Genomic DNA, 23,723 nt, shown 5'->3' on the forward strand with positions numbered 1-23,723 from the left:
GCTTATAGGTTTGTAAATACAATCAGTATTGCAAAGGCACCCCACATCTTCAGAGCTCTCTTGCCCAAAAGAAAGTAAAGCCAGTAGCATTGTAGCCCCTAGACGTCTCCTCACTTGGGAGAGTCAGCAGCAACTTCCTTCCCTTGGACTCCTGCTGGGTCCAGGCCCCCTCTGGGGATTCTGAAGCAGGGAGGAGAAATATCCTTCCTTTGTTCACTCTCTAGCTATTGCAGGATGGCTTCTAATGAGGTGGTCTGGAGAAGCCAGTTTGAGGTCCATCTCGGGTCTAAGCATCCATCGTTCTGGCCTGTCTAACAGAACAGCCAAGACCCAGTTCGGAGTGCATATTACCTCATGCTTGCTAAAAGCAGGAGAACAGCACATGCCCTTCTCAGAGAGTGTGGCAAGGGGACTGAGGGAAGAAGCACACCCTGGCGACGAGGGCAAGGAGGTAGATGCTCCAAGTAGTCAGGCACATAGATAAATTACAGCAAGGACCTGCACCCAAGGAGCACGGAGGCTGCTGTTCATGCCTTGGCTACAGCGTGTGTGTGTGTGTATATATTTGCCAACAGAACACTCTGGCCTGGAGATGCATTTTTAACTATCAAACACGCAAACCACACAGGAAGAGGACAAACTACTCCTGAAGAACACCTGCCTGCAGCTGCTGCTCCGTCTTCTCTGTGCTTCCCTGGACCAGCTCCGCAGGACGTCTGTACCAAGGAACTGGTAAAGCAGAGATTATTGTTCTTTCTTTTGTAGCCTGCCCTTGCTGTAAGTGCCCTTCTCCCCTGCTTACGATGTAAAATAAGCAAGTGGGCCAATGGTACGAGGCAACCTATGTTAGGGATCATTTGGAAAGGGACTGAAAATAAAACTGCCAATATCATCATGCCATTGTATAAATCTATGGTGCAGCCGCATTTTAAATACTGTGTACAGTTCTGGTTGCCTCACCTCAAAAAGGATATTGTAGAGCTGGAAAAAGTTCAGAAAAGGGCAACCAAGATCGTCAAGGGGATGGAGCGACTCCCTTACGAGGAAATGTTGCAGAGTTTGAGGGTTTGTAGTTTACAAAAAAGGCAAGTAAGAGGGGATATGACAGAGATGAATAAAATGATGCATGGCATTGAGAAAGTGGATAGAAAAAAGCTTTTGTCCCTCTCTCCTAACTCCAGAACCTGTGGACATGCAGTGAAGCTGAATGTTGGAAGATTCAGGACTGACAAAAGAAAGGACTTACTCTTCACACAGCGCAAAGTTAAGCTATGGAATTCACGTCCCACAAGAGGCAGCGATGGCCACCAGCTTGGATGGCTTAAAAAGGGGCTTAGACAAATTCATGGGGGGAGGAGAAGGCTCTATCAGGGGCTTCTAGTCACAAAGGCCGGGTCTTCCCTCCAGCGTCAGGGGCCTCCTGCCTCTGATGCCAACCGCTGTGGAAGAAGAGCGAGAGGCTGATGGACTCATGTCCTGCCTGTGGGTTTCCCAGAGGCCTCTGGTTGGCCCGGGTGGGGAAGAGGAGGCTGGATGAGATTGCGCTCTGGTCTGATCCAGCTGGGCTCTTTTGAATGTTCTTCCCTTGCACATTCCTTGTCTGACTCTCCCTCCTGGCTCTCAGCCGGCTCTTCCTTCATTCACCCACACTAGGCAAGTTTTGCAGAGGGACGAAGAGAGAGACCCTGAGCCAGTTCAACGGCCACAAAGTCTTGCCACAAGAAAACAGACAGAGAATTCTAGTTCTGAAAGCTGGTAGATTCTTCTGGGAGAGCCAGTGTGGTGTAGTGGTTAGAGTGCTGGACTACGTCCTGGGAGACCAGGGTTCGAATCCCCACACAGCCATGAACCTCGCTGGGTGACCTTGGGCCAGTCACTGCCTCTCAGTCTCAGAGGAAGGCAATGGTAAACCCCCACTGAATACCGCTTACCACGAAAAGCCTATTCAGAGGGTTGCCATAAGTTGGAATCGACTTGAAGGCAGACATTTTCAGATTCTTCTGGGCAGCATTGCTATTTGAGATGAGTTGTCCTCTGCCCCCTGTTAGCCCCACTCCTGTTGTCCCCAAGGTGGAACTTGCCTGCAGAACATGATTTCAGCCTGGGCTGCTTACAGGTGAAGGGGCACTGCTTATGAGCTCAGAGTCAGCACAGCGGGAGGTGAGGAAAAACCAGGGGGATGAATAGGAGTCACTTTTTTAAAAAAGGGCAGCCCACCTGAAGTGTTGCAGAGGGGGCAGTAATAAAAGCATTGATAAACTGCATGATATATTAAAACTCTCTAAGAGGTGTACAACATGTCAAATGTCAAACAGTATCATTAAAACAAAAATACAACATGAAACCAATGAAACGGTAGTCCCAAAGCACATCAGAGCAAAAAAGGGAATTCAGAGCGTTTAAGCCGACAAAACCAGGGCCCGATCTAATGGGTGAAGGAAAGCCTGCCCAAAGCAGCTGGTGGCGTGGTTGCTGCTTCACCTGAGGCAGATGGAAAGGTGCTGCACAGAGGGGCAATATTTATTTATTTATTTATTGCACTTGTATACCGCCCCATAGCCAAAGCTCTCTGGGTGGTTTACAGCAATCAAAAACATTAAAACAAATATACAATTTAAAACACAATTTTAAAATTTAAAACAATATAAAAACAATTTCAAACACATGCTAAAATGCCTGGGAGAAGAGGAAACTCTTGACCTGGCGCCAAAAAGATAACAGTGTTGGTGCCAGGCACACCTCGTCAGAAATAGAAGGCCCTCTCCCTTGTTGCCACCCTCCGAGCTTCCCTCGGAGTAGGCACCCGGAGGAGGGCCTTAGATGTTGAGCGTAGTGTAGGGGTGGGTTCGTATCGGGAGAGGCGTTCCATCAGGTATTGTGGTCCCAAGCCATGTAAGGCTTTATAGGTCAAAACCAGCACCTTGAATGGAGCTCGGAAACATACAGGCAGCCAATGCAAGCGGGCCAGAATCGGTTTTATATGTTACCAATCTGGCCACTGCATTTTGCACAAGCTGCAGTTTCCGAACCATCTTCAAAGGCAGCCCCACGTAGAGTGCATTGCAGTAATCTAATCTGGAGGTTACCAGAGCATGGACAACTGAAGCCAGGTTATCTCTGTCCAGATAGGGATGTAGTTGGGCCACCAACCAAAGTTGGTAGAAGGCATTTCATGCCACCGAGGCTACCTGAGCCTCAAGTGACAGAGATGGTTCTAGGAGAACCCCCAAACTACGAACCTACTCCTTCAGGGGAAGTGCAACCCCATCCAGAACAGGTTGGACATCCATCTGGTCAGAAGAACCACCCACTAGCAGCATCTCAGTCTTGTCTGGATTGAGCCTCAGTTTATTAGCCCTCATCCAGTCCATTGTCGCAGCCAGGCACCGGTTCAGCACATTGACAGCCTCACCTGAAGAAGATGAAAAGGAGATATAGAGCTGCATGTCATCAGCATACTGATGGCAATGCACTCCAAAGCTCCGGATGACCGCACCCAATGGTTTCATGTAGATGTTGAACAGCATGGGGGACAGAACTGACCCCTGGGGAACCCCATACTGGAGAGTCCAGGGTGCCGAGTAGTGTTCCCCAAGCACCACCTTCTGGAGGCGACCTGCCAAGTAGGAGTGGAACCACGTCAATGCAGTACCCCCCACTCCCAACTCAGCTAGTGTCCCCAGAAGGATACCATGGTCGATGGTATCAAAAACCGCTGAGAGATCAAGGAGAATCAACAGAGTCACACTCTCCCTATCTCTCTCCCGACATAGGTCATCATACAGGGCGACCAAGGCTGTTTCCATGCCAAAACGAGGCCTGAAACCCGACTGAAATGGATCCAGATAATCGGTCTCATCCAAGCGTGTCTGGAGGTGGCCTGCAACCACTCATTCCAGGACCTTGCCCAGGAATGGAACATTTGCTACCGGCCTATAGTTATTAAGATTTTCTGGGTCCAGGGAGGGTCTCTTCAGGAGTGGTCTCACTACCGCCTCTTTCAGGCAGCCAGGGACCACCCCCTCTCGCAGAGAGACATTAATCACCTCCTTGGCCCAGCCGGCTCTTCCATCCCTGCTAGCTTTTATTAGCCAAGAAGGGCAGGGATCCAGCACAGAAGTGGTTGCATGAACCCAGAGCTTGGAAGTAACTAGTTACAAGTAACGAATTACTTGTAATTCATTACTTCTTTGAGTAACGAGTGGGTAATTCCTTTACGTTTTGATTGTAATAGAACTAGGAGTAATTTTACTACTTTTGTGGCATAATTGTAACGTTTCCAGAATTACTTTTGGGCATTACTGGGGGGGGAGCAGGGGAAGTCTTCTGCTCCTCTGATTTGTGGATGAAAATCATGTGCCTCAAACTGGGCTTCTGTGTAGTGTCGCTCTTTCCTCATGCTCTGTGGATGGGTAGGAGGCGACGAGGGAGGAGGTAGGGATGTGTGTGTGTGTGTGTGTGTGTGTTTGCAGTTGGCACTCAAAGTGGCCTCCACCACCCTCTCTGGCTACTGTGCTGCATTTGCAGTATTTTAACTTTTTTGTATCTTGGGGGAAAATGTTTGCTTGAGTGAGTGTCCCTTAGTTGGTGGCAGGGCAGGGTCTGGGAGGTGGTTAAGTGAGAGAGATTATGCTGGCTGGCTGAGTGGGGGGGTTGCACTTGGTTTGACGTGCAAAGATCTGAGTAGTGGTCTCTGCCTCCCTCCCCACCACCCTTACCAGCAGAGAGACCACCATTGCTATCTTATGAATAAAAGTAATTATTCTACTACCTCTGTATGTGTGTGTTTATTTTTAATGTTGTCTTAGGCTGCTTAGATGCGCAGCAGCCAAGGCCAGCACCTTGTAGGCGTTTTTTAAAGTAACTGAAATGTAATTGTAGTGATTACTTTGGAGGAAAAGTAAAGTAATCAGTTACTTTCAGAGCAATTGTAATTGTAACGGTAATTACTACTTTTGGGCCATGTAACTGTAACTGTAATTTATTACTTTTTAAAAGTAATCTTCCAAGCTCTGCATGAACCTGTCCAATAGTGGAAGATGTCTGTTTTCAGGCCACCAGCCAGGGATACTCTGCAGGGTGCTGCGTCGCTCACGAGTACAACTTCCCCCAGGAGGTCAAAGGGAACTCGCAGGCCTGCAAAGGAGTAGGTGGTCCTTTGGGTAGAGGCTGGTCCCAACTGACTAGGGATTTATATCCTAGCAACAAGATGAGACCCTGCACGTGGCCCGGTGGCCGATCCGCAGCCAGAGCAGTTCTCTCAGCACAGGTGTAACAGGTGCGTGTCCAGGTGCTCTGCTCAAGAACCTGGCCTCAGCGTTCAGCACCAGCTGCAGCTGCCTTTTAAGTGTTGAAATGGAAACGGTTTCGGAAGATATATTTATGTTTCTGGAATCCAAAAGGGATTGCAGCTGGCTCCTGACAGTTGACTCCCTCAGGGCCAGGGATGGAAGGACCTGTCAATTTCGGTTGTCTCAGTTTCTCATTTTTCCCCATTTTTAAATTCAGTTCTCCACATTTCTGCAGCAACTTACTATTTTTTTTAAAAAAAAATCCTCATGAAAATTCTTCAGCGAATTTCTCCTATTGAATTATTGGGTGTTAGAACAAATTAAACCAGAACGATCACTAGAAGCGAAAATGATGAACCTGAGGCTATCCTACTTTGGATACATAATGAGAAGCCATGATTCACTAGAAAAGACAATAATGCTGGGAAAAACAGAAGGAAGTAGAAAAAGAGGAAGGCCAAACAAGAGATGGATTGATTCCATAAAGGAAGCCACAGACCTGAACTTACAAGATCTGAACAGGGTGGTTCACGACAGAGGCTGCTGGAGGTCACTGATTCATAGGGTCGCCATTAGTCGTAATTGTCTTGAAGGCACATAACAACACCACCACATTTTTCTATGCAGTTTTGACTAGTGTACACATTTTTTGCAAGCAATGCCTTCCAATCAAATGCATATGTGTATGTTACTTTCACTAGTATGTTCTTTGTTATGCATACTTTCCCTCAATAAATGCATTTTTATAAATATTGGTTGGTTAGAGAGCTGCTCTGCAAAATTTGGATGAGGGTGCATTTCAAAGGACGGCTGTGTTTCAGTTCGCATGTTGCTTTGAAATGTGCAGATTTGATCGATTTGGCTTTAAATGCAGACTGGATCAAATTTCTCCCCCATCCATCCCTACTGAAGAAGCTGCATCCCCGCATTCATGATGAGGGCCCCTGTTGCACGATTGCAGCAGATGCTGGGGCATCACCTAGTTCAGGAGTTGCCTGTGTGGTGCCCGTGGGTTCAGTGGCACCCTTGAGCTCTTCCCCTGGCATCCACAAAGCCTCAGAGCCTCCACCCCCACCACTCCCTGCTCCCTTGGGCATGAGGTGGTCAAGGTGGGGGCCTCTTCCTCCCTTGAAATGTACACAGAGCTGAAGGAGGTGCAGTGATGCCCTCCCCCACTTCCTCTGTCAGCAGGATGTGCCTTTCAAGGCTCTGGTTATTTCTCCTGGGTCTGACTGTTGCAGAAACCCCTTGGGAAAGCAAAGGGTGTGAGAGAGACAGCACATTCTCTCTTTCCTTCTTGAGAGGAGGGGATAATCTGAGGGAGGGACTGGAGAAGTGACCAGAGGGGATGGCACCCACAGCATGGGGCTGCCTCTCTCCCTGGGATGCCTGGAGACGGGGACCCCAGAGGTCATTGTGGACATCGTCCTGAGCTTTCCAGGGTCTTGTTCCCAATGGGAGGCACACAGGGGGGCCATTGGGTGGGATGTGCTTTTGCTCGGGGGGACCCCAGAAAAATGCTCCCAAAGAGTAACCTCAGCACGGTACTTCATGGTTACGGACAGTTTAGCCATGGCCCTGCTCCAGTCACCTCTGCTCCAGTTTTGTTGTGTGCTTTCAAGTTGACTACGACTTATGGCGACCCTATGAATCAGTGACCTCCAGCAGCATCTGTCATGAACGACCCTGTTCAGATCTTGTAAGTTCAGGTCTGTGGCTTCCTTTATGGAATCAATCCATCTCTTGTTTGGCCTTCCTCTTTTTCAATAAATAAATAAATAAACTCCCTTCTGTTTTTCCCAGCATTGTTGTCTTTTCTAGTGAATCATGTCTTCTCATGATGTGTCCAAAGTGTGATAATCTCAGTTTCATCATCTTAGCTTCTAGTGACCGTTCTGGCTTAATTTCTTCTGACACCCAATTATTTGTCTTTTTCACAGTCCATGGTATGCGCAAAGCTCTCCTCCAGCACCACATTTCAAATTTTTCTCTTATCCATTCTCAGCTGGATCTCTCGGACCGAGGAGACTCCCCACTGGAGAGGAGCTGGGTGGCAGCAGGTAGCTGTGAGGCTGGGGCAGAGGGTCAGCAGAGGCAGGCAGAGACTGCTAACCTGGCATCTGCTTGCCTTTCCTCCTGTTTCCACAGGGGCACCAAAAGAGGATCTTTTCCCCAGCCATGCCAGCTCTCAATCACTCCAGCTCCACAATCACCACGTGTATCCTGATTGGTGTGGAAGGCTTGGAAGATGCCCACGTGTGGCTCTCCATCCCCTTCTGTGCCATGTTTGTCCTTCCCTTCCTGGGGAACAGCCTCCTTATCTTCATCATCACCAAAGAGCGCAGCCTTCATCAGCCCATCTTCCTCTTCCTGGCCATGCTGGCTGCGGCCGACCTGATGCTGTGCACCACCACGATGCCCAAGATGCTCAGGATCTTCTGGTTCGACGCCAGGGAGATCGCCTTTGAATCCTGCGTCACCCAGATGTTCATCATCCACTTCATTTTTGTAGCCGAGTCGGCCATCTTGCTGGCCATGGCATTTGACCGCTATGTCGCCATCTGCGACCCACTGCGGTTCAGCACTGTGCTGACGCCCATGTGGATTGCAAAGATCTCAGCAGCCGCTGTACTGAGAGCCTTCTGCTTAATGGCTTCCTTGACCTTCCTGTTGAGGTTGCCTTTCTGTCGCCCCAACATCATTTCCCACGCGTTCTGTGAGCACATGAGCATTGCCAGGCTGGCCTGCGCAGACATCACACTCAACATCTGGTACGGGCTAACTGTGGCCCTTTTAACCATGGGAGTCGACACGGTTTTAAATGCCGTCTCTTACGTCTTGATCCTCCCGGCTGTCTTCCGGCTCCCGTCCAAAGATGCCCAGGCCAAAGCTCTTGGCACCTGTGGCTCTCACGTCTGCATCATTTTGTTGTTTTATGTCCCAGCTTTCTTCTCCATCTTTGCCTACAGGTTTGCGGCAAAGAGCATCCCTCACCCTGTCCACATCCTGCTGGCCAATCTCTTTGCCATAGTCCCCCCCATGTTAAACCCCATTGTCTATGGGGCAAAAACAAAGCACATCCGGGAGTGCATGGCTCATGTTCTCTGGCGGTCTGGGAGATGGCACTGAGCACTCTCTGCACATGTTGCTGCAAGCCAGCATACGTGTAGGAGCTCAGCACCAATTAAGGCCAAAGTGGGGAGGCAATGCAGAAAATCTGGAATCTGGGGCCAGACTGGCATTGGGTGGCTGAGTAGTTGATTCTGCTTTTGCTGCTTACAGGGGCGGGAGGGGGGAGGCAAGGCACAGGGGATCCCCCTCCCAAAACCATTGAGAATCCTGCCAAAACCTGAACTCAACTCCCTCTACCCCACCCCATTGTCAGAGAGTTCGTGATCAGTCATGATGTAAGTTCTGAGAAGCTTGATCCATTTTTTCAAAAGAAAATTTCTCAGAATACTGAATTCCTCGACCAGCGCCAACTTGTTTACCTGCACTGCAGCACGATCACTGAGTTTTAGAATCCCAACAACAGCCCTGCTAGCAAGTAGCACAAACTAGTAACCGTGATATTGTTGTTATGTTTTTGTTTATTGAAAACATTTATAAGCCACTTGATATTTCAAAAAATCTCTACATGGCGTTGCACAAAAAAACCAGTAAACAATATCATTGAAAAGTTATTAAGTCATTGTTAGCTAGAAAGTCTCACATACAAAGTTGCTAAACAGCCAAAACAGTCACAATCTCTACTCAGCGCCTTTATCTTTTGTACTCAGCCTTTTGTATGCATTTTAATTAGGATGAAGCTGTCACTCAGTCTGCTGTCAAAACCTCCCCCCATACTCACACACACACACCCCTCCCTCTCAAGGCACAGAAAAGCACATCAGGCTTGTGCTGAATCCTGTCAGCAGCAGGTGGCGCTGAAGAGTGACAACAGGGCTCTCCTGAGAGCAGCCATCAGCTCCATCATGTGGAGGACCCTGAGTGTGCCAAGATCTGGTGGTTGCAGTGTGCAAATGTGTAACGCTGCACCCGGTGAAAAATTCAGGACCTGGAGGATCTCAGCTTCCTGTTTTGTACCTCGAAGGCAGCTTACCTCACCAAACACCAATCCCTCTCCTGCCTCGCTGGCACCTCTGCCCTTATTCTCACCCAAATTAGGGAATTCACCCTGACTTTATTTGCATGGCTTCTTTGTAGGTAGCTGAGAATTCACTTCTGCCTGTTTAGGCATCCTGTATAACCTGAAAGCTTGCATGCTCTTTTATACTTGGTGCTGCAATAAGAGAGATCGCCAAGCCCATTTTGTATCGCAGGTGTCCATGGTTCTCCAAGCGTGAAGAGGACCCCCTGTCTTTACCAGATCAGGTGCAGAAACTTCTTTGGCTCACTGCCAAAGGAATCGGCAATGGCCGGGAGAGGGCAATCTTTCTGGGCCTGGTGAAACTTTTGCAAAATGGATCTCACACAAATCACAACCGAGCACACGCCTCAGCCTATTTTATTGGGAACAATCGAGCACTTATCTCAAGCCTAATTTCATTGGTGGGGGAGAGGACCCTGCCCCCTGCAGACGCATCTGCTCCGTGGGTGTCATGCTGGTGACCTTGGCTTAGACAGCTGATGTCTGCAGCTGACAGCTGTGCCGTGTTCTCCCACTCAGAGGTTTGGTGGTTGCCGTGTGTCAACCAGCCCTTGGGTCTCTGGATGCTGCGTTTGAAAACCAGGTTGGTTCAGAACATGAAGATGAAGTGGCCGACCTGTTGTGTGTAACTGAGACGGGGGGGGGGGTTAGTCTCTCTCAGCTGTGCCCACCTGGGTAGTAATCAGTTCAGCATCAGGGTAGACCTGAAGGCTGCAGAGAGGTGTGGGGGGGTCACTGGAGCCTATAAACACACCATCTCCCTCTCCAGTTCAGAGTGTTTGCAGCATTGTGTGCTTCTGGGCCACCGGGAGAGTTTGGGGATCCCGTTGGTGCAACATCCACCCTATAGCCCACCAGTCCCTCTCTTTGAGCTGATGGAGGTGGCCGTGGATGTTGTGTTTGTTGGAAGTGGGGCAAGAGCAACTCCTGTTTTGTTCTTTTGTTTGTGCTTCAGAAGGGAGATAGAGCTAGGGTCCTCCAGATGGATAGGCTAATGTGAATTGAGCCAGACCTCCTGCTTACTGAGAAGGGCCACTTGCTGGATCCGAGGGTCCTGTGCGAAGGGGTAAGAAGCTGGCCCTCCCACCTTATGCAGGGCTAGCCTTGCCACGCAAGAGGGCGAAGCAACAAGCGGCAGGTGGCACGGGTGAAGGGAGGAACTGCTGTCTGGATGGCGCAGCAGGACACTTGAAAGGGCTGGCCCTGCAGGGGGCAGGGGGACTCTGCAAAATGTCCTTGGCTGCCACTGACCATGTCGCTGCTCCTCAGTGCGTTGGGGAGGGAGGGCTGGACAGAGGCAGCGGCCAGAGTTGGGAGGGGGGCCGGAAGCCTGAGCCTCTTGTGGCTCATTGGTGTAGCTGTCCTCCCGCTGCCCTAGAGGAAGGGCTATCGTAGCTCAGGGGCAGAGTCCCTGTTTGGCATCCAGAAGGGTTAGGGTTCAGTCCCCTGAGGCATCTCCAGGTAGGGCTGGGATGGAGTCTGGATGTCAGGAGCCATCCGTTTCTGTTCCAGGCTGCGTTTGTCATACGCCACACTGTTTCCTTTCTGCTGCAGTTTGGCCTCCAACAAAAGAACATTCTTTGTCTCGCTGTCTGCTATGGTGGAACTTTACGTTATTATTTACCTAATCAGTAATGTTATTTCATACCCTTTCAGTGCAAAGTGGGGGTGGTGGAATCAATTGCATATCTTTGTGTATCATTTGCTGTTATCTATGCTGTAAACCACTCTGGGGTCTCGTGATGAAGGGTGGCGTATACATTTAATAAATAAATAAATTGCACAATTAAAACAGAACAACCACCACCAATACCAACCATTTTTGCTGGGCTAATTTCCATTGTGGGCAGGGGGCCAATAAGCAAACATCATTCGTTTCCACTCCTCTTTCCATTTTTGTCAGAGTGTGCGGACATCCCTCGCTGGGAGAGGCCCTTGTCAGAAAACCCTGGAGACCTACTGCCAGTCAGTGCAGGCAACACTGACCTCGATGGCCCGATGACCTGAGAGTGACTGCTGACGTTCCTGGACCTGAAGAGGCCCCTCTTCCTGCCCCTGTCATTGGAAGGAGCCAGCTGCTGCCAGTGGGGGTTGCTGGATGGGGCAGAGCAGGGGAGCCCGTCTGGAGGTGCCCATCACGCCCACCCCTGCCGCGACACTCCTTTCCTCCATCCTTCGCCTGAGTTTGCCCAGCACTTCCTTGTCTTCTCTTCTGGTAAGCAGGCTGTGCCCGTTGTGGTCGTCATTCATCAACAGCAGACTCTTTGGCCAAGCAGCCCCAAGGAGGCATCTCTTCTCCTTCATCTGGAAGGTGGCGGGTGGCAGGATTCGGGAACAGAGGTGGCACAGTTAGCGGGGGGGGAATCCAGGGTGATTTGGAGAAGGCAGATCCCTTAGCATGCAAATGTCAAAGGAGCAGGAAGAAAACAGCTCAGCCCAGCCAAGCAAGGCCCTGTTAATCTTTAATTCCAAGCCTGGGCGCACTGGTGCTGGAAGGTCCCTGCGGCCCCTGAGCAACCCCTAGCTGCTGGAATTCCCAGCCAGGAAACATTAAGACAAGCAACACCTCCCCCAGGGGTGGTGGGGTGGCTTCTCCACCGCAAAGGCCACCACTTGTCCAGCCCTCTTCCTAGCAGAGTTGCTGCCGGCATCCAATGCTGCTGTTGCAAGGGGACAGCCAGCGGGAATCCGTCCCATGGAATTCCAGGACTGCAACCCTGAAAGTAAGTCTGCCTGTTGGTTCACTTTTCTATCCAGGGAAGCGGAGGCACATCCATGGCTGTGCCCCCTTCGCCCGTGTTATCCTGGCTGCAATTCTGTATCACAATTCTGTATTAGTATCACTATTATTATTGTAAATGTATTCGTCACTTGTCACCTAAAAGATCTCCAAGTGACTTACATGTAAAAACATATGGATAACTACATTGTACCCGAGTGGGGAAAATCACACAAGACATTAACCATTCACACAATATGCCAGACAATCCCAGATGGGCAAGGAAGAGCGAGTGAGAGGATGAAGGTCACGCCCAGGGAGCTCCAGGACTGAGTGGGGATGCAAACTGTGGCCTGGCCTGGTCTGGCGCTGTAGATGAAGCACCACATTGGCCACAAGTTTCTTGGAACGATGACTTCAGAGTTAAATGTGTTTTGAGCTGGGGTGCTATGGATGCGCCCCCCTTTTAAAGTCTGCAGCGTGGACAGGTTGGGGGGGTTAAGTTGATGCCAACATGCAGCCTGTGTGCTGTGAGTGACAAAGCCTCTCAGTCCACAGCCCCCCCCCTTTTTAATAAGCAACTGCACCTTTGGGAGGGAGCATTTTGGACAAGGAAGCAGCGGGGTGGGGTAGGGTGCTGCTTCCGGACTGCATCTGCCCTCTGCCACGCTGCTCCCTCTCCACGCTGCTCCCTCTCCACGTGGGGCGCCAGGTGTGTACTTGTGGGGATTTATTAAGGGCATCATCAGGAATGAAGAATGGACTTTACTGCGTATGGCCATAGGCCTTTGCAAAACACAGAGAGAGAAAGTGTTAAATCATCAGGAGATCCCTGTTAAAGCAGCAGCGACAGCAGCAGGATCAGCCCAAGGGGGCCCATCTGGGTCCAGCATCCTGTATCCTGCAGCAGCCAACCAGATTAGGAGGAATGCTTAAGGAATGTGTGTGTGTGTGTGTGTGTGTGTTAGGAGAAAGTCGCATGAATGAAAACCCGATGAATGTTCATGAGGACTTAAAAAAAACCCTGAACTGGTATGTAAATGTGGAGATCTGGACTTAAGGCTGGGAAAAGGAGAAACACAGAGAAATGGACACTGGCAAATCCGCCGGCCCTTCCCTCCTCCTGAGCACCTCTTGGCCTCCATCGTGGCGGCTTCTTTTGAGAACTTGCAGCTCTCCAGCACAGAGTCCGCAAAAGGGGGCAGACGCAGGTTTCCTCAACATTTGGTGCCCAGCCAGAGTGTCAGGGGAAGGGAAGCGGCTTGGTAGCCAGCCAGAGCCTTGGTCCCTCCAGCTCAGTGCTGTCTCCTCTTCCTCAGCCTCACGTGGACCTGGGGCCTTCTGCATGCAAGGCAGATGTTCTGCCACTGAGCTGCTAGGCCAGCCCTTCCCCAGTGGCTCAGCTTCTGCACCCTTTTGTGAATCATTCTTGAGTTCTGCCCATTGTGGGAGGCTCCTTCTTCCCTCTTCCTGGACCACTTACCCCCCAGACCCGCTCTTGTGCCTTTAATGGGGAGCGGCCATTGTGCAGCTGAAACTTCTTCCAGGCTTGAGGGAGAACACCTTGCCTTAGAATCATAGAATCATAGAATAGTAGAGTTGGAAGGGGCCTATAAGGCCATCCAGTCCAACCCCCTGCTCAATGCAGGAATCCAAATCAAAGCATTCCAGACAGATGGCTGTCCAGCTGCCTCTTGAAGGCCTCCAGTGTCGGAGAGCCCACAACCTCTCTAGGTCATTGGTTCCATTGTCGTATGGCTCTAACAGTTAGGAAGTTTTTCCTGATATCCAATCGAAATCTGGCTTCCTGCAACTTGAGCCCATTATTCCGTGTCCTGCACTCTGGGATGATCTAGAAGAGATCCCGGCCCTCCCCTGAGTGACAACCTTTCATGTACTTGAAGAGTGCTATCCTATCTCCCCTCACTCTTCTCTTCTCCAGGCTGAACATGCCCAGTTCTTTCACATGAAGCTGCTCTTAAAGGCAGAGGAGCAGGGCTAGGACACAACAGGTGGAGAGAAGACAACCCACCCCACCCACACCCCCAAAATGACACTCTTCCTGTGCTTTTTTTTTTTTAAGCCTAATGTGCATGTTGTAGCTGTTCAGCTGCTGTGCACCTGCCCTGCCCTGCCCAACCACCTTGTGCTCCTTGTGGGTCAGACAGTAGACTGTGCAACCCCTTAAGCCTTTTGTTTATTGCTAAGTTTACAACAAAACCTGTGCACAGGGATGTAGACCTGGGACCGTTCAAAGAAACATGGGTTGAGGAGCATGGAAGTGATCTATTCCTCCTCCCCCTCCCCCTGTGCAAAGTGCTTCACCCAACAGTTCAGCTTTTATCTGCTACTCACAGACTCTTCTTCTGGATAAAATGCCAACTGCAGGCACGTCTTGCAATGGTGGCTGGGAGTCCCAGCTTGCTTCTGCAAATAGTAGAGAAACACACTGAGGCTAACAATATTTTAGGAATGAAATGTAAGACCGAAGAAATGTCACAGTTTGCCATGTCTAATGATGGGATGCTTCCTGGGCTGTAGGGAGACATATTCAAAACCACTTTCCAGTATTTTGGATCCCTTGAATACTTGTGCATGGGAGGTGGGGTGGATGTGGTGAAGAACTGGACTCCAGCCTGCTTGGATTCACTGGGAAAGCAGAGCCTGCCTTCTTTACATGGGAACATCAGAAGAGCTCTGCAGCTTCTGGATGAGGCCAAAGGGACCCAGCACCCTGTTCTCCTCACAGTGGCCAACCAGATGCCTCTTTGGGGAAGCCCACAAGGTAGGACCGGACCACCACAGGGATGAGGAGGGGTGGGAGAGAAGTTCAATTCAAGCTGGTATAGCCCAGTGAGGAGGAGAGCCTGGCTGGGAGTCCAGAGTCTGTGAGTTCACATCCCCGCTCGTGTCTCCTGGGTGTCAAGGGCCAGCTAGAGATCACCCTCACAGGGAGTGACCTGGGAGACCAGGGTTCGAATCCCCACACAGCCATGAAGCTCCCTGGGTGACCTTGGGCCAGTCACTACCTCTCAGCCTCAGAGGAAGGTAAACCCCCTCTGAATACCCCTTACCATGAAATCCTATTCAGAGAGTCGCCATAAGTCGGAATCGACTTGAAGGCAGGCCATTTTCGCAGTTCAAGCAGAATTTGTCAAATTTGCACTTTCCAAAGCAATATGAGAACCGACACACAGCCATCCTTCAAAATTTGCATTTATTAGAATTTTGGGATGCAGTTCGCCAACTAAACAACATTTACAAAAATGCATATATTAGGGGAAAGTGTGCATAAAAAGGAATACATGAGTGGAAATGACATGCGAAAAGGGATGAAATGCTGAGAAATGGCTGCAAAAATGTCTCCCTTTGTCAAAACTGCCTACAGAACTCTGCTGATTTGGAGAAATTCGCACTGAAATGGTGGAGAATTTTCATGAGGATTTTTTTTAAGAAAAACAACAGATTGCTGCAGAGATGTCGAGGACTGACGTTAACGTCAGAGAAGAGAGAAACTGGGCCCAGCCTGACAGGTCTCTCCATCGTGGGGCTCTCCTGAGTGCTCTGAGGCTGCTGTCGCTTGTGGGCTTTTCTTCATTGTGCTTCTCAGGAACGGGGTGGGGGTGGGGGCAAGACTTGTGCCTTTGACCTGTTTCCGGAACGCATCTAGAACAGCCCAGGGGCATCCAGATAATTATTTTGTTAATCATTTTTAAAAGTTATGTGGAATGCTGAATGCCTAAACAGCTCTGTGTTTCTAATCTCTGGGCATCTCTCCTTCCTTCCTTCCTTCCTTCCTTCCTCCTTCCTTCCTTCCTTCCTTCCTTCCTTCCTTCCTTCCTTCCTTCCTTCCTTCCAAAAAGGCATGTTCAAAGGCTGCTTCTGCTCTCCAGTGCAATGGGAAGGAGTGTCCCTCTTTGGGGTCAGGAGCAGCAGAGCGGGAAGAAAAGGCCACCCAGAGGCTTGAGATTTGGAGGTGTGGAAAAGGCCAAAGGGTCGCCCTGTATGGACACTATCCAAGCCAGCCCATCTGGGGCGCCTGTCCTCCTGAGTCCCTCGGTGGGTCCTCCTTCACCTATGACTGAGTTCTCTGGGGTGGTCCTGGGAGCGGCTGGTTTTGTGACCTCTCTCTTTCTCTCTCTCTCTTCAGAACCACTAAACACCAGCTGAGAAGATTCCCTGCCTCCCGCCATGATGGCTCTGAATCACAGCAGCTTTGACCCCGTCACCTTTGTCCTGACTGGCATCCCTGGCATGGAGGACTCTCACGCCTGGATCTCTGTCCCCTTCTGCCTGATGTACGTTGTGGCACTCCTAGGGAACTCTTTCCTCCTCTTCCTCATTGCGACAGACCGCAGCCTCCACCAGCCAATGTGCCTCTTCTTGGCTATGCTCTCTGTGGCTGACCTCATTCTGTCAACAGCCACCGTTCCTGAAATGCTGGCCATCTTTTGGTTCGGGTCCAGGAAGATCTCCTTTGATGCCTGCATTGCCCAGATGTTCTTCACCCACGTCAGCTTCATTGCGGAGTCAACCATCCTCCTGGCCATGGCCTTTGACCGCTACATCGCCATTTGCGATCCTCTGCGCTACATGACCATCCTGACGCCATCGGTCATTGGGAAGGTGGCCGTGGCAGCTGTCATCAGGGGGCTGTGCATCATGGTCCCACCCATCTTCCTCCTCAAGAGGCTGCCCTACTGCGGCCACAGCATTATGCCCCATACCTACTGCGAGCACATGGGCATTGCCCGGCTGGCGTGCGCAGACATCACGGTCAACATCTGGTATGGATTCACGACGACCCTCCTGTCCTCAGGGGTGGACGTGGTGCTCATTGCCTTGTCGTACGCCATGATCCTCCGGGCCGTCTTCCGGCTCCCCTCCAAGGAAGCCCGGCTGAAAGCCCTGCGCACTTGCGGCTCCCACATCTGTGTCATCCTCATGTTTTACATGCCGGCCTTCTTCTCCTTCCTCACCCACCGCTTTGGCCACAACATTCCCAGCTGCATCCACATCCTGTTGGCCAACCTCTACGTGATCGTCCCTCCCATGCTCAACCCCATTGTCTATGGGGTAAGAACGAAGCAGATCCGGGCGCGAGTCATCCACATGTTCTCACAGACACGGGGCGGGACGTGTTGCTGAGAGATCACGCTTGGCGCCATGCAAGCCCTGGTTGAGGGCCCTTTGCCCAAAGCTGCCTGCTCTGATAGTATGAGATCCCTTCTTCAGGAGAGAAAGAAGATGGACTGCCAAGGAAGTGGAGTGAGCAGGAATGGCCGGTGCAATCCTTACCTGCATCTCTCTGTTCTTGCTGTTGCAGTCTTCCACAGTCAGGTGCTGCTTTACCACCCATCCAGTGTTCCCGTGGGCTGTGCTCTGTGGTGATTCCTCAATAGCGTGCAAGTGTGGCTACAGTGTAAACTGGTTAGAGCTCTAACCAGCCAGCCTCCTCTTTCTCCTCTCCCCTCGCCCCATTCATCAGTGCTGGGGTTCTGTTGGAGGGCCATCATCACACGGCAGCAGAAGGGAGGGCGCTTCTGTGGTGGTGCAAATGGGAAGCACCAGCAAAAGATGGAAGGCGTTTCATTGAATTCTTGGTATGACAGAGTCTGGACTATTGCACCGTCTGAAGAATTAACCCGTTTGGTTAAAAAGACTCAAGAGCACTTGAGACATGGGTCGTTTTCCTGTTGATTGGCTTCCCTTTACTCAGTATATGGAAACAGTCCTGGGCGAGAGAGGAGACCTGCCTGCACGCCTGGCCTGCTCTAGAGGGCTCTGCAGGGACGACGATCCCACCGTCGTTTTTGTACATTTCTTCTGCTTGATGTTTTTTACTTGTGTTGGAATCTGTACTGTCTCATTGATCAATTTTTGTTGTTGGTTGTTGTGTGTTAAAACAAACGTTAATAAAAACTGTAAAAAAGACAGACAGACAGAAGCTAGTAAGTCAGTTTTGCCTGGGACATCATGTGTGCCCCCCCTCCTACAACCTGGCACGTCCCATAACCTGCATGTGTGAGTGGCTAGCTTTCTTTTCACCACCAGACAGGCATGCAGAGCTAGTCAGCATATGGAGGCTGGAAACAGGGCCCCTGAATGCAGTCCTGATCCCTCCTACCCACCTCCAGGAGCTGATTCTACACCCTTTTAGACTTCTGAAAGGGCTACTGTTGTGTCCCTGCCTTTAGTCAGCCTATTGTGCCCAGGAGAGTTCTTCACACAACTGTTGCTATAGCCTGAGGTCAGTCTGAGCTGCTGCTATATAGAATGTGGGTGGATGGGCTGGGGGGCTTTTCTGTTTCACCATTTTGAGCCTTGTAAGCAACTTTTGTAAAAAAAAAAGGATTCCATCTTTCTGCATCAATTCAAGAAATAACCCCAGGACAAGGAAGGATCAACCATAGCAACCAGTGATGCCTGTGTCATGCCCCGAGGGGCCCTGCTATGTGGGACAAATGACCCCAGCACAGCCTGCAATCCATCCTGGAAACATTTTACAGGTGGGTGAAGGTCCCAAGGCCTGGAGGAAGGAGAATGCACCACACAACATTTGGGGAAAAGGACAGTGCAATTGAGTAGTCAGTAGGTGCTGATGGACTCAGTTGCAGCTGGGTGTAGCCAGGAATTTCCAGTATCTGGTCTGTTCTGGTTGGTGATAATGAGGGTGGTAAAGTTCTTGCCTGCCTTCTGGACTGGTGCAGTGTCCTCTCAGCCAGGGCTGGGCAGGAGGGCACATCAGGGTCTACCAACAGATGTTTGGATGACTTGATTCTGAATGCCAGGTGTCTAACAATAACAACTAAAATGCTTTCTGTGCCCCCCCCCAAAAAAACACAAAAAATAGGCTGCTGAAGAAGAACACCTGGGGAGGGAACCAGCAGTGGATCTTTGTGTGAAAAGATTTGTCAGCTTGCGTTTGCTGCTGATCGCAAACTCCCTAGCTACGCATGTGCTCAGAGTCACCCTCTTACTTAGAGTTTGTCTACGTGATGGAGGACCCAGTTGTTTTGCACCTGGCTCGTGTTGGTGGGCCTACTGTTTGCTCACCCCTCCTCTAAGCTGTCCAGGGCAGACTGTGATGGCACTGTGGAATAGTGTTCCACCTCACAGGGCTCCAAGCAGCATGGGAAGTGTGTGAAGCTGCCTTCCTTCGAGTCACACCACTGACCCCAGTCCAGTCTGCTCTGGCTGGCAGCATCTCTCCAGCTCCACTGCCTGAAATCAGGGCCGGCGCCAAAGGGTGGCCAGGTTGGACCCTGGCCAAGGGCCCCTGGTGCCACAGGGGGCCCTCGATAGGATGGGGGAGGAGTAGCGTTCCCCTTCCATGATTCGCAGCAGGGTAGCTGCTGTGGATCACAGGGAGAAGCTTGTAAGCCGCCCGCCTGTTTGCTGGCTCCACTTACCTGTCTTTCTTGTATTTTGCAGCTGTGCACACTGGGCTGCCGTTAACCAAGATGGCAGCTGAGGTTTCCCTAAGGTGCTGATGCCCCTGCTGCCCTCTTGGTTGATGGCAGGGATGTGCACACATAGCACCATGCATGCCATCAACCAAGATGGCAGCGGAGGCTTCAGCCCCTGAGGGAAACCTCGGCTGCCATCTTGGTTAATGGCAGCCCTGCGTGCGCACCTACAAAAGACAGGAGAGACAGGTAGGTGGCGCGTGCATGCGCATGTCTGCCACCAACCCTGCCTGAAGTCCTTTGAATCTGAAATTTAGGGCAATGAACACGGGGCCTTCAGCACACAGAGAGGATGCTCTGCCACTGAGCGATGGCCCCTCTACAATCTGGTATTTTAAAGCCCCCTTTCTGTAGAAAAAATAAATATTATGATAGCATGATTCTGCGTTTTGACATTCATGTTCCCTCCGCTGCCCACGCATCACTTTCTGTGCTCTCTCTCTTTAAGTTTATTTTATTTTATCTATAAAAAAGACAATAATGCGGGGGGAAACAGAAGGGAGTAGAAAAAGAGGAAGGCCAAACAAGAGATGGATTGATTCCATAAAGGAAGCCACAGACCTGAACAGGGTGGTCCACAATAAATGCTACTGGAGGCCGCTGATTCATGGGGTCGCCATAAGTTGTAATTGACTTGAAGGCACATAACAACAACAAAGCCTTTTGGTGCATAGCTGACCATAGCCAGCTCACAATTTGAGAAAAACAATGAATATATGAGCAATGTAAAAAAAAACAAGCTGTTGTGTTGCAGCCAGCACTGGGCCCTGGGGAGCTCTGCAAAGGCTTCAGAGGCCCAGAGAAACAGCCAGCCACGGAGAGAGCTCTTTGCACCCTCTTTGCAAGGGAGGAGCGCAGGCCGGTTCCCATGTCCTGGGGGCCAGCACTCACTCCGTGTTAACAGGAAGGGGTGTCGCCTGCAGGAAGCCCTGGGCCCAACCCTGTATCTCCAGGTAGGTCTGAAAAACTGCTGCTAGTCCGTGTAGACAGCATTGAGCTGGATGGACCAATGGCCTGAGCCAGTGTACGGCTGCAGCCTGCATTCCTATGACTCAGGGTGGCCCATTGGCGTCAGCAGAACCATTGTCCATTATGGAGCGGAAGTATCCTTAATAGTCCCCCTCCATTGTCTTAAGGGTCAATCTATTCATTCTTAATTATTATAGTATTTGTTAGAACAGAACCTTTGGCCCTCCTGATGTTGGTGGGCTCCATTGGCTCCAGCCAGCATGGCCAACAGTCAGGAAGAATGGGAGTTCAGAGTCCAGCAACGCCTGTGCGGGGCACAGATGTTCTCCATGCCTGTGTGACAAGAACTGGGGGCTCTGTGATGTCACTTTGTGCTTCCCCCCTCCCCAGTGAACAGGCTAACCATCTATTCCAATGACACCACCACCACCACCATTTTGCACTGTAAGTGCGCACGGACCTTTTAAAGAGTACATGCTTTTCAAGTGGACACCCCAAAATGTAAAGTGTGTTTATATATGGCACATTTGTCAACAGGAATTGGCTGAGTTGAGTGGCAATCACGCGTTTCTTTCTAAGTAATGCATGAAACAGGCCTCAGACAGTGATACTGAAATTCTGCTGCAATGGGGAAGGACCTCAGAAGCTCAGTGGGATGTTCACCTGCCTTGCACGCAAAAGGTCCCCATTCAAGCCCCGACAGCAATTCCAGGGTGGGCTGGGAGAGACCCTGCAGGGCTGCTGGCAGTTGGGGCAGAGACAAGAATACTGAGCCAGGCATAACAAAGGTCTGACTCAGTAAAAGGCGGCGTCTTATGTAATATCAGTAGTTGGTTGGGTTTTTGCTGTGACAGTTGCTATATGCTTGCTCCATTGCCAATGTATATGGACGTTTTTGCAGGTGCGTCTTTTTGAATGTGACGGTCATTTTGGGGAATGTTAGGGATGAATTCTGGCCTGGGGAGGGGTAGGGGAGTGGGGGATGGTGAGGGGAGCCCAGTCTGCAGAGTCCCTCTTGTGACCCCCCTCCAATGGGCCTGGGGCAGTTGCTGCCAGCAACCTCAGCAACGACATCATAAACCACGGATTCCACAGCAGAAGGTTGTGTGGAGCATCTGGCGAGGGGGAGGGAGGGGGTGGCGAGAAGAGGGGACCCCACAGCTTGCATGGGGAGAGCGTGACGAAGGCAGGGCCGCTTTGGGCTGGGATTAGAGGCAAAGCCTGACTTTGACTGGGCGGCAAGGAAGGACTTTGTCTCTGCTTCTCACCCTCGAGGGCCTTGAGTTTTTCCCAGAAGGAAGAATTGAAACTTTGCAGCATTATGGTTGAAAGCCAGAAAATCCCCGGGGCTGACCTCAGAGCCACCAGTGAGCCGCAAGTTGTTCGAATCCTCGTGAAGATGCCCTGGCAGAAGGAAGAGTTTCTGGTCCACAAGGACATGTTTGTCAGAGAGTTCAAGGAACACGTTGCTAGGCATTTCTCCTCTTCTCCAGACCAAGTCGTGCTGGTGTATTCCGGAAGGATCTTGAAAGACCACAAGACCCTTGGCCAGCACAGGATCCATCTGGACGGTGATGCTACTGTCTATGTGGTGATCCGGTCTCACCGGGTGCACCCGTCCCGGCAGACTTCTGCTGTTCCAACCAGCACCACTGCCTCAGATCAAAAGCCCTCCCGGAGTGGCACTTTTGCTAGCTACGGCCTCCGGGAGCTCACAGCTAGCCTGGGCCTCAACACGGCCAACTTTACAGAGTTCCAGAGCCAGCTCTTGTCCAACCCTGACATGATGCTCCAGCTGTTAGAGAACCCCTTCATCCAGAGTAAGCTCTCAAGCCCCGACCTGATGAAGGAGCTGGTCACCAACAACCCTCAGGTACAGCAGGTGATCCAGAAAGCCCCTGAGATCAGCCACGTCTTCAGCTCTCCTGAAGGCATGAGGCTGGTGGTGCAGCTGGCAAAGAACCCAGCTGCTGTGCGAGAATTCATCAAATCCCCGCCCCAGGCCGTCAGTGTACCTGGGAGTGTCCCTGGTGGCGACAACAACAGTGTCCTGCAGTACACTCTCCATGGGGTTCAGGGACTGATGCAGAAAGCCACTCCAAAGCGGCATGGGGCCACCCCATTGCCAGGACCCTTGGCTGGCCACCTGCCAGTCTTTGATCATGGCGAAAAGCCTGAGCGAGGCAAAGAGAGACTGCCTTTTCCCAGAATGTGGCCTCTTGAGCCTGGTGCCCAGAATGTAGCCACTGGCAGCAATGATCACAGCAATGGAGAAAGTGGTGCCTTTAGAGGAGAAGCAGGACAACTTGCCTCAGCAGCTGTTAAGAACCTGCTACATCAAATCATAAAGCACCTCATGCAGAACATTGCAGGCAACCCCTCCAGGAGCAGCCACACCCCAGAGGTGGTGGCCAGGATGGTCCGGAGAAACGCAGTCGGGTCCAGGAACTCCCGAGAGCAGGCAGCCCTGCAGGTCCCAGCCCTCCTGCAACAGATCCAGAACATGGACGTTCTCCTGGCCAACTGGAGTCCCAAGGAGATTCAGGGACTCCTAGAAATTCAGCGGAAGTTGCAGGCCCTTGCAACAGATGAGCCAGCAGCAGAGAGGAGAGGCAGATCCGAGCGGCCCGCACGGAGAGCGCACTCCATCACATCTCTCTGCGACATTGCCCCCCCAGCCTCAAGAGTGGGGCAGCAGGATTTCTCTGCCCGGCAGATCTTGCAAACTCTGGTGGGTGCTGATTTCCTAGCCGGCATAAAGTCTGCCAGCCGTCTGCGGGGCTCTTCAGCACAACCGTCAACCAAGCAGAAGCGGACGTACAAGCTCTGAGCCGGAGGAGGCTGGAAGCTGAGCCGCACCAGCAGGAAGGAAGCTGGGCTCCTACTGCTGCTGCTGCTGTGGCTGCGGCTGGAGCTTCATGAATGAGTGGATTAGATGGTTTCTGATTAAAAGGCTTTAAATCTTTGAAAGAGTCTCGTTCTGTCGGCCTCAGTCTGGAGGAGGGAAGGCGGCTGTGCCCTGCTCTGCCCTTCTTGGTTTACAGGGGGCAACTAGAGGCAAAGACAGGCAAGCCAATGTTTCATTTCCAAAATGGGATGTCCTGGATCTTGTGCTCAAGGAAGGA

The 23,723-nt window shown here is 51.1% G+C and overlaps 3 protein-coding genes across 4 annotated transcripts; all 3 read left to right on the forward strand.

Annotated features, from left to right (window-relative positions):
* Positions 1-7,469: 7,469 nt before the first annotated feature.
* LOC133385695 (olfactory receptor 52B2-like) lies at positions 7,470-9,221 on the forward strand. The gene is made up of 2 exons (XM_061629259.1): positions 7,470-8,377; positions 9,185-9,221. The coding sequence occupies exons 1-2, from the start codon at positions 7,470-7,472 to the stop codon at positions 9,219-9,221; spliced, it is 945 nt and encodes a 314-aa protein (XP_061485243.1).
* Positions 9,222-11,587: 2,366 nt separating this feature from the next.
* LOC133385694 (olfactory receptor 52B2-like) lies at positions 11,588-17,559 on the forward strand. 2 transcript variants are annotated; one of them, XM_061629256.1, is made up of 2 exons: positions 11,588-11,656; positions 16,311-17,559. In XM_061629256.1, exon 2 carries the CDS (start codon positions 16,352-16,354, stop codon positions 17,306-17,308), a length of 957 nt encoding a protein of 318 aa, XP_061485240.1. In that variant the 5' UTR covers positions 11,588-11,656; positions 16,311-16,351; the 3' UTR covers positions 17,309-17,559. The 2 variants fall into 2 exon arrangements, with proteins under 2 accessions (XP_061485240.1, XP_061485242.1); XM_061629258.1 differs by lacking the exon at positions 11,588-11,656 and adding an exon at positions 13,130-13,192.
* Positions 17,560-21,919: 4,360 nt separating this feature from the next.
* Positions 21,920-23,428, forward strand: LOC133386040 (ubiquilin-1-like). Its single transcript, XM_061629664.1, has one exon. The coding sequence runs from the start codon at positions 21,920-21,922 to the stop codon at positions 23,426-23,428; it is 1,509 nt and encodes a 502-aa protein (XP_061485648.1).
* The last annotated feature ends 295 nt before the right edge of the window (positions 23,429-23,723 follow it).

The sequence above is a fragment of the Rhineura floridana genome, chromosome 5 (assembly GCF_030035675.1).
Source record: "Rhineura floridana isolate rRhiFlo1 chromosome 5, rRhiFlo1.hap2, whole genome shotgun sequence".
Taxonomy (NCBI): domain Eukaryota; kingdom Metazoa; phylum Chordata; class Lepidosauria; order Squamata; family Rhineuridae; genus Rhineura; species Rhineura floridana.